The sequence below is a fragment of the Mustela nigripes genome, chromosome 1 (assembly GCF_022355385.1).
Source record: "Mustela nigripes isolate SB6536 chromosome 1, MUSNIG.SB6536, whole genome shotgun sequence".
NCBI lineage: Eukaryota > Metazoa > Chordata > Mammalia > Carnivora > Mustelidae > Mustela > Mustela nigripes.
In genome coordinates, this window is record NC_081557.1 from 48,229,272 (window position 1) to 48,238,682 (window position 9,411).

The following is a 9,411-nucleotide window of genomic DNA, read 5'->3' on the forward strand; positions in this document are numbered from 1 at the left end:
GAGCCTGATGCGGGGCTCGATCCCAGGACCCTGAGATCATGACCTGAGCCGAAGGCAGAGGCTTAACCCACTGAGCCACCCAGGCACCCCACCAGAGGCCTTTTCTGACCACAAACCAGCAGTGACCTTACTTCTTCAACCCAGGGGCTGAGATCCTATACCAATTCCTGATTCATGTCAGGACAAATGAACTCTTAGCCTCAGCTTACCTGTCTCTAGAATGGATTCACAAAGCCCGCTCACACAAGCACAGAAAAGGCACAGAAAGCTGGGAAGGCAGGGTTTCCCAGAGACCGAGGTTGAAGAACCTAAACGCTATAAAGGTTTAAGGGTGAGATAAGATAAAAGGGGTGGGGCGAGCGGGATAGACAGGTTCCTGCACACCCCACTGCGGAGACTGTGGAGAAGCTGGGGCTTTAACAGGGGTAGGAGCCTGGGCAGGCGTCTCCTCTGTAATCTGTCCCCTCCCGGCCTCCGTACTATATGAACCCCGCAGTCCTACTCCTGCTCTTCTGCAGGTTTTCTTCTGGGCCCCACGCCCCAGCCTCTCAACCCTCATTCCCGAGCCTCGCCCGCCGCGGCCGCACCTGGTCCGAGTCCTCGTTCTCGCTGCTGTAGCAGCACCCCATGGCCGGGGTCGGGCCGGGCACTCAGGCCGCGCCGAGGAGGGACGGCGTCCGTCAGGAGCCCTTCCGGTCACATGACCCGTGGCTGCATCCAGCAAGCAGCCACCAGCCTCCCCGCCTATCCCTTCCCAGAGTCGCGCCGCGGCTGCCGCAATACTGCCTTCCGGCCCCGCCTCCACCGCGTGATCATCGCCAACCAATAGGCAGGCTCACCTCCTTTGACAAAACGCAAGACACGTGACTCGATGAAAGGGGGGCGGATCACATGACTTCAGCTTCTTGGAGCTCGCGTTTTCTTCCACCGGCTCTAGAGGTCCTCCTCCTATTTGGTGGGGTGGCTGCTAGGCTACCTTTCTGAGGCAATGAGTGAACTTATACCAAATGCTATCATGATTTGCTATCCTAAATGCCATTGGAGGGGCTTGTGGGATTGAGGCTCCAAGCTTCTAGAGCACAACGTTTGTATACAAACTTTGGACCCAGAGATGCCCAGCCCGCAGTTGTGGACACCTAAAGAGTATGGCGCCCAACGGAGTTCTCAGCACCTACTGAGGATCGGAAACTTACTGGAAGAAAAGGTCTTATTCCTACGCAAACCGGAGCAGAGCTCAATCCTAGAAGAGAGAGAGCGCCTCACGGGCTTTGCCCTCAGGCATTTCTCGTCAATCTTAATGGCCTTTTTACAGCAATCATAGTAATCTAACACAATGCTGTTTTCTTAGAACCATCCCATAGCTTCTCTTGGACGCTGAACACAGGTCCACGTATGTCATTCAAGATCTTGCAGACCCTCTCACCTGCCTCCCATTCCAGCATCTGGGTCATGGAGGTTGGTAGTGATTGTGGTGGCAGTGCAGGGATGACTGGAGTGATGCCTCACTAGCCATAAGAAAATACTTGCAGTTCCCTAACTGACCTAGCTATTCCACGTGTGCCTGGAACATTGTCTCCCCACCAGGTCTGTCTTCTGTCTTCAACCCTCACTACAAACAGTATTTTCCTGATTGCCATCTTCTATCCCATTATTTGGGAATGTCTAGCTCCCTGTGCTTAATTCTTATCATGTTGATTCCTTCATTTATCTTATCAAAAACTACTGTCCAGGGTGCAAGGGTGGCTCATTGAGTTAAAGCCTCTGCCTTCGGTTCAGGTCATGATCCCAGAGTCCTAGGATCGATCCCCACATCCGGCTCTCTGCTCCACAGGGAGCCTGCTTCCTCCTCTCTCTCTCTGTCTCTCTGCCTGCCTCTCTGCCAACTTGTGATCTGTCAAATAAATAAAAATCTTTAAAAAAAAATACTGTTCCTGATGTGCCACACACCCTTCTGTCAAGATACATAGCAGTTCACAAAACAGTGCAAAGAGCACTGCATTATGTCTATTCTACATTTCTGGATCAGTATCTTCATTCAAACTTGGAGTTCCTGGAGGAAGGGGGCAAGACCTGACTCCCTTCTGAAACCCACATCCTGGCATTTGCTTAGCAAAAAGTTGAATTTTGAATTACTTGAATTTTGAATACACTTTGGCTCACACCATGCCCTGTTGTCCTGATACAAGGAGTTAGAAGAGAGGTCACCAAACCCAGTAGCTCTTATTACCCCTCAGATCAAGACCCTGAAGTTCGGTACATTTTTTTCAGGAGTTGAGAAGTGTAAGAGTCAGCCCCACCTTGTTCCTGCAGCTAGTAACCTGAACTGCAGGTCTCAGGTGACAGCAGCAACTCTGCATCAATAATTGAAAGCAGGTCCAGCCCGCCTCAGGGTTCTCTGGCCCCAAGGACTCCCCCTCCTTTCCTATGCTCTGATCGTCCCCAAGCAGGAGCCTCCAGCCCAGGTAAGCAGGGCTCTTGAGTGTGGGTTCCCAAGCACATCAGTTCAAACTCACTATCACTCACCTACTCACATCCATTTATACACTCTTACTTTCAATTTCAGTCCCCACCATCACCAGGGGCCTCACAAGGGGCAGATCTGGAGGAAAGGGAGGATGGTCCAGGGCAAGCCAAAGGAGAAGGCACTTACCCCTATAGGGGACGAGGAAGAAGAAGAGGCTTAAGTGAGGGGGCTGTGTGCTGTGTGTGTTTACACTTGTAAAAGGAATTCTGAGGGAGAACAGAAAAGCTGAATGCAGGGGAGGGGAAACAGGACTGGAGAGGATATAGGATCAAGGACTCCTCCCACCCTCAAGGAAGACCAGATGGAGGGGTGGGAAGAAATCTCATTCTAACACCCTATGGAGTATTTTGATTGCCTTCTATTAAGGCAGCACATAGGGCCTGAAGGGGTTTCTGACTACAAATCTGTGCTCTTTTGCTCTACATTAATGGGTCAGAGAAGAAAAGGCAGAGGGTGAAGAGGGTAGAGGATATCTCAGAGGAGGTCTGCGAAAGCAGTCCAGAGATGAGGAAATGAGGAGAAACGGGTAGAAGAAGCAAGGTAAAGATAGGACCAAGGGACAGAAGTGGGAAGAGGTGGCTTGGGGGTGGGAGCAAAACATAGACTAACGTGAAGTCCTTGAAAGTGCATGGGCTTGAAATCAGACCAATTCAGATTCAAATCCCAGTTCTGCTGTGTGACTCTGGACAAAAGTGTCTTTTGAGCTATGGTCTTTAAAATATAGAGATAATACAAATGACAAGCAATGATGCATGTGGGTTTCCCTCCCTGCCTCCCTTCACACCCAGTCCTGGTAGGGACCATGTCCCCTGCCATCGCACTGGCCTTCCTGCCCCTGGTGGTGACATTGCTGGTGCGGTACCGGCACTACTTCCGACTGCTGGTGCGTATGGTCTTGCTGCGGAGCCTCCGAGATTGCCTTTCAGGGCTGCGGATTGAGGAGCGGGCCTTCAGCTATGTGCTCACCCATGCCCTGCCTGGGGACCCCAGTCACATCCTCACCACCCTGGACCATTGGAGCAGCCACTGCGAGTACCTGGGCCACATGGGGCCTGTCAAAGGTCAGTGTTCCTTAACCGTCTGCTCTAGGAAGCACCCCCAAGATGGTAAGGAAGGTCTGGGATCTGCCGCTGCCTACTGGGTGCCCTCGGCAGGTCCTGATCCTCTCTGGGGCTCTTTTTTTCCCTCTACAAATGAGAGGGCTAGGCAAAGTTATTCATTCATCTAGCAAACACTTATTGCCACCCTTTTGTACTAGGCCTGTACTAGGTGCTGGGTGGGAAAAGGAGGCAGAGGCCACAAATGCTGGCCTCAAAGGAGACATAATACAAAGGGAATAACCATCATAGTACATAACCCATAATTTTGTAATTACCTGTCCTAAATATTTCTCCCCACACCGTGGAGTCTTCCACATCCCATTCAGGGTAGCTGCCTGGCTTTGTCTGAATCCCAGCTTCTGGCACAAGTGCTTTTAGAGTCTGAAGAAATTTTTCAAATTCCAAGGTTAGAAAGATATTCAATGAATAAAACAAGGGGGCATGAAACTGGGAAGTTCTAGCAAAGGTTTCTGTTGGTTGTTTCTACTTGAGCCCTCCTGGACGAAGCAACACTTACACACAGCCTAGAATTGCTTCCCGCTTGGCCAAGCAGATAAACACAGGGGTGGGGAGGGGCAAAATCAGCCACATATACTAATGCAGCATGATGGAATGAGCCAGCACTGACTTGGCGGATTCTGGCCACAGTGTATGGAAGGGCTGTGATACAGGCTACAGATGGGAAGAACTGGAAAGATTGGCTAGGATCGGATCCAAGAAGGTCCTGAATGTCAGGCTGAGGATCTCAAGTTCAATCTCAAAGTCCTTGATGATCATAGGAACCAAGGAACAAAGGGTCAGATTTGTTTGTTGGAAAGATGCCTGATGGGTGGTATGAAGAAGAGAGTGAAGAAGGCAAGCCTGGAGGGGGAAGAGCACCAGTGGGGCAGCTGGAACTATAGTCTGAGAAGACCCCAGCTGGTTGGGGGTTGCAGTGAGGCAGGTGGGCATTTGAGATCCCTTTCTGTCAGGGGTCCTACATCCGTCTCCCACATCTGCTGCAACAGCCCTATTTCCCCCCCAGGTCAGATCCTGATGCGGCTGGTGGAGGAAAGGGCCCCTGCTTCTGTGCTAGAGCTGGGCACCCACTGCGGGTACTCCACATTGCTTATTGCCCATGCCCTACCGCCCGGGGGCCGCCTTCTCACCGTGGAGTGGGACCCACGCATGGCAGCAGTGGCCGAAAAACTCATTCGCCTGGCTGGCTTCGACGAGCGCACGGTCAGCCCCCACCTCCCAAACCCTTGTCTCTTCTCTCCCATGCCCAGCCTTGCCCGAGCCAGGCCTCTCCAGTAAGGGAATCCCACCTAGGAGAAGGCAGCAGCTCCACATAGGGGACTGTGACCCTGGGTGATGCATGAATTCCTGCCCTTCTGTTCCACATCATTTGCTCACATTTGCTGCTGGATGACAAAGGAGCAGTTAAGAGGAAGGTCTCTGGAGCTCAGCAAATCTGGGTCCAAACCTTCAGTCTACCCCTTGTGAGCTTTATGACCTTGGGCCAAGCACTTATTCCCTGAATCTCAGCTTCATCACTGACAGAATGGAAATCACAATACTGATGCTGACCTCTTGGGTTTGTTCTGAGGATAGAGGAAATGTGTGAACACTTGTGGGGTCCTAGGCCAGGACCTGGCGTAAAGTAAGCCAGATCATGCAAGAGTCTGGTGTGGGAGAACAGTCTCTCCCACCCTCATCTCCAGCTCCTTCTCCCCCACAGGTGGAGCTCATTGTGAGTAGCTCAGAGGAGGTGATCCCGTGCCTACGAACCCAGTACCAGCTGAACCGGGCAGACATGGTGCTCCTGGCACACCGGCCCCGATGTTACCTGCGGGACCTGCAGCTGCTGGAGGCCCATGCCCTGCTGCCAGCTGGTGCCACTGTGTTGGCTGACCACGTGCTCTTCCCGGGTGCACCTCGCTTCCTGCAGTATGCCAAGAGCTGTGGCCGCTACCGCTGCCGCCTCCACCACACTGGCCTCCCTGACTTCCCTGCTATAAAGGACGGCATAGCCCAGCTCACCTATACAGGGCCTGGCTAAGGTCTGGGCCCAGGGGTACTTACTGCTGCCCCTCCACCCCCACCCAAGCAAGGACCGCAGAACATCCCCTACCCTCCCCGCTTGTGGCCTGACACGTGCTGGGCTCAGGGTGGTGGGAGGTTGTCCTCCCACCTGTGGCCTCCCATTCTGTTCCACACTGATTCAGGCATCAAGTTCTGTCAGATTGCTTGGTCTCACTGGCCCCTTTTCTTCCAGAGCAAGTCACAGATTAAGAGGCAAGAGTCCTAAGCTCCCAACCCAACTCTATCACTGATTTTCTGGGTGATTCCAAAGGACTCCCTGTGTTGCTCTGAGATTTAATCTGCTTTCTTAACACCAAGGATGCTGGCTGGAAGACTTCCAGGGGCCTTCCAGCTCTGGGCCTCAGAAAGCCAGCCCTCCCCAGCCCATGCAGTTCCAGGTGGGGTCAGAGGAAACAGAGAGGCTCTGAAGGAATGTATGAATATAATCTGGGCCAGAGAAAATGGTAATGGAGCCTGGGGCCAGGGCCACCCTGGCCTTCCTTAGCCCTGGACCACATGCTCAAGTAGGCTTGCCTGAAGTCCCCTGTGTGCCCTCTCCCTGAAGTTCAAGAGAAAGTGCTGGATTCCTCCGGGCCCCACCAACAAATAGGGAATAGACACGGGGGTCAGGGGGAATCAGTCCTGTGTCTTTATTAAAGGGGGTTAGAAAGAGACTATACCTGGTAACCAAAGGGTGAAGTACTAGGCAGAAAGGTGGGTTGGGCTCAGGCCCTGGGGAATCCAGGGCAAACTGATGGCCTGGGAGGGGCCACGGACACCAGTTCCTGGCAGCAGCTGAAGAGATACCCAAGGGTAAGCTTTCAGCACTGGGGAAATCAGCTGGTTCTGCAGGGAATGCAGGGTAAGTTGGGCTGGCCTGGAATTTCCCTGAGGCCACTTTGCCTTGTCTACCTAGATCATCCACTGGTCCTGATCCTGTTCGTTGCCTTCCATGTCCACCTGGAGAGAAGGCTGGTGTGGGTGGGAAGGGGCCTCAGCCACCCGGCCTGCCCCAGTACCAGAACCAGCCCGTCTGGAACCACAATCTCTGTACCCCTTGGGCACCAGTTAAGTCAGGGGCAGGGGCCCTTCCCCACACCCCTGCCTACCTCATTGACCTCTCCATCATCAGGTGACTCATTGTAGTCATTCATCTCATCCATGTCCTGCATGTCCTCATCATCCTCTGAGTCCTCTTCACTATCTTCGTCATCATCTTCATCCTCCTCTTCCTCGTCATCATAGTGCTGGTGAGGCAAGGGAGAGCCTATAGGCTCTATAGGGCTTCCTGGACCAGTTCAAGTACTGCTCCACTTGAAGCCAGTCTCTGGGAACAACGAATGACCCTCCATTCCCCAACCATGCCCCACCCCTTTGAGTTTAGCAAGAAGATGCATGTTCTGCAGGACCTTAGTGCTGGGTCCAATGGCTACCTATTCTACCTCCCCTTTAGAGCTTCCACCCAGAGCTGAGGACCATAACTGCTCATGGGTCAGAGGCAGGACCTTCAGAAGTAGAGCAGAGCCTTAGCCCACCTGGGCCCCACACAAGCCCTACCTGCTGGAACCACTCACCTCTGAGGCTGGCTTGCCAATAGGTACCAAGTTGTTGTCTTTCTCTGCGATGCTCTGGAGCTGTGGCCAAAATGGGAGAAGAGCAGGGTCAGGGCCTGGGCAGGAGAGGTCAGGAACATGGTACTAGCCCACTGTGCCCCTAAGATGACCCCTCAAGTGTAAAGAAGCTTCCTTCCAGTTTCCAGAAAGAAATCAATCCCTCTGTCTCTTATCATCTGCCACTTACTTATAAACTTGATCCAATTACATACATTCTCTGGGCTGTGGTTTCCTCATAAGATTATGTTAAGAATGAAGTGAGAAACTATCATTTTAGAATATCCCATCTACGAGGTCCTCAATAAAGTCAAAATTATGTCCTATGCTTTAGGGAAAAGAGCCTGGGCTCCAGTCTGGCCCAGAAGTCTAATGGGCCCACAGTAAATCGGAGTCCTACAAAGATGTCAAGCTAGCCCTCCTTCCTCCCAGCTTGAGTATTCCCAACTCAGGGCAAAAAGCTATTCCCTGACTAAGGCTCCACCACTGTGTTAGGTCCTTACTCACCCAGGCCTGATGCTGCTGTTCTTGCTGCTGTAGCTCTGTCTCCTCCACACAGGGTCGATCCAGGTTAAACCACAATGTCTCCGTCACACGGGGGAAAAGTGAGGGAAACAAGGTGGACATGGCTCCTAGACTGAGGTAAAGGGCCAGGTGAAATCCAGCTACCAGGTGTCTTTGGTTGGGGTTTTATTTGGTTACAGTTTAATCTGGGGGTGAGGTGGAGAAGAAGGTAGCAGGGAAATAGCTTTTCTTGGTGGGAATTAGATAGACCTGGGTTTGATCCTGTTCCACCACTTACTAGCTGTTTTGACCTTGGCCAAGTCACTTAACCTCTCTGAGCCTCAGTTTCCTCATCTGTAAAATGGGGAATAATAATTATACTACACTCTCATGGTTATTCTGATAATTAATTCCCTTTATGGAGAAGTAAAGTGTTTAAACTGGTCAAGGCGGGGAAGAGATCTGTGAATGCAGACCAACACTACAAAATTAGAACAAGGCTCCACTGACACTATCTTTACCTCCTCCAAACAGTAAAACCTACTTCTTGCCCCTCTATGATGATCCCTAACATACTTATCCCGTGTCAGAAGTTTAGGACTCTAATCACCTCTCTCCTGAACGAGAGCTAAACTGGGGTGGTGGTGAGGGGTTCCACGTGCAGTATGGTTCAGAAAGGCATGAGTAAATGGATAAGTAAATGGAAGGCTGAATGAACTATCATGTGAGAGAATAAGTAAATTCGGCAAGGATTAAGCAGCTGAGGGGGCTGACCAAAAGGTCCCAGAGAATCTGAATTAAAGTCTTTCACCTGACAGAAAAATTGAGGCCCTGCGACAGGCAACGACGGGCTCCAGATCATGAGTTGGGGCACTGAATTCCCACGGGGAAGAAATCGAGGCCAGGCACTAGAGGAGATGAGCAGGAGAAAAGCACCTACGTCTAGTTCTGCTTTTACCCTAAACTCATTTGACCGATACTGGGCCAGCCGCTGCCCTTCCGTGAATCTCGGCTTCCCGTCCCATGACGTTAGCACAACAGCACCCAAGCTCACGTCCCCTACGCAGGAGAGGCCACTTAGACCGAGGCTCGGAAAAGCCACCCCTTGCCACCAAGCCACCGCCCATTCTTCGCTTATTATGATAATGCATGCGGGGTGGATCAACACGAAGAATGCAGGGGCGGGATTCGAAAAGGCATTTGCCCTTATAGGGTTACCAATAGCGAAAGGAACGGGGCCTGAGTAGGGCCAATTAACTGGAAGAAATGCTGGGTGACAGAAAGTGACACCAATGAGTGACGGATCTTGGGCGACGGGGTGGGGCTTGGCCTCGAGGAAGCGCCAATGAGCGGGAGCTCTTTACTGTTAAAAGGAGTCTGAACTGAAGGACCTGAGGAGCCGCGGCAGGGCCACGGATTTTCTCTGGGGGAGGGCGAAGAGAAGTGGCAGGGAGACAGCGGCCGCAGCCTGCCTTCTGTACTTACCGCGCCGGGAGGCGGTAGCCGGCGGCGACCCGGAAGCACTTCTCTCGGCCTGAGCGGAAGAACCCGCCAGAACCCGAGCAGCACCGGCGCGTGCGCCTTGGCTTTCTTTTGTTTCCCGCTCCCG

General features: G+C 52.4%; 3 protein-coding genes across 10 annotated transcripts in view; 1 reads left to right on the forward strand and 2 right to left on the reverse strand.

The window, feature by feature from the left end:
• Positions 1 to 772, reverse strand: part of LAMTOR1 (late endosomal/lysosomal adaptor, MAPK and MTOR activator 1) — a 5,751-nt gene extending 4,979 nt beyond the window's left edge. The window contains exon 1 of the mRNA XM_059410027.1: positions 588 to 772. Within this exon, the coding sequence (XP_059266010.1) occupies positions 588 to 629 (42 nt within the window). The 5' untranslated portion in view covers positions 630 to 772. The remainder of the gene's footprint in view (positions 1 to 587) is intronic.
• Positions 773 to 2,182: 1,410 nt separating this feature from the next.
• Positions 2,183 to 6,289, forward strand: TOMT (transmembrane O-methyltransferase). 2 transcript variants are annotated; one of them, XM_059409946.1, is made up of 4 exons: positions 2,183 to 2,462; positions 3,313 to 3,585; positions 4,649 to 4,845; positions 5,345 to 6,289. In XM_059409946.1, exons 2-4 carry the CDS (start codon positions 3,327 to 3,329, stop codon positions 5,663 to 5,665), a joined length of 777 nt encoding a protein of 258 aa, XP_059265929.1. In that variant the 5' UTR covers positions 2,183 to 2,462; positions 3,313 to 3,326; the 3' UTR covers positions 5,666 to 6,289. The 2 variants fall into 2 exon arrangements, with proteins under 2 accessions (XP_059265929.1, XP_059265924.1); XM_059409941.1 differs by lacking the exon at positions 2,183 to 2,462 and having other exon boundaries at positions 3,270 to 3,585.
• Positions 6,290 to 6,314: 25 nt separating this feature from the next.
• ANAPC15 (anaphase promoting complex subunit 15) lies at positions 6,315 to 9,411 on the reverse strand. Of its 7 annotated transcripts, XM_059410053.1 has the most exons (6): positions 9,288 to 9,411; positions 8,614 to 8,710; positions 7,806 to 7,935; positions 7,263 to 7,322; positions 6,798 to 6,935; positions 6,315 to 6,660 (listed from the first exon to the last, which is right to left on the reverse strand). In XM_059410053.1, exons 3-6 carry the CDS (start codon positions 7,923 to 7,925, stop codon positions 6,601 to 6,603), a joined length of 378 nt encoding a protein of 125 aa, XP_059266036.1. In that variant the 5' UTR covers positions 7,926 to 7,935; positions 8,614 to 8,710; positions 9,288 to 9,411; the 3' UTR covers positions 6,315 to 6,600. The 7 variants fall into 7 exon arrangements, with proteins under 7 accessions (XP_059266036.1, XP_059266044.1, XP_059266026.1 ...); XM_059410061.1 differs by lacking the exon at positions 8,614 to 8,710 and having other exon boundaries at positions 7,806 to 7,930; XM_059410043.1 differs by lacking the exon at positions 8,614 to 8,710.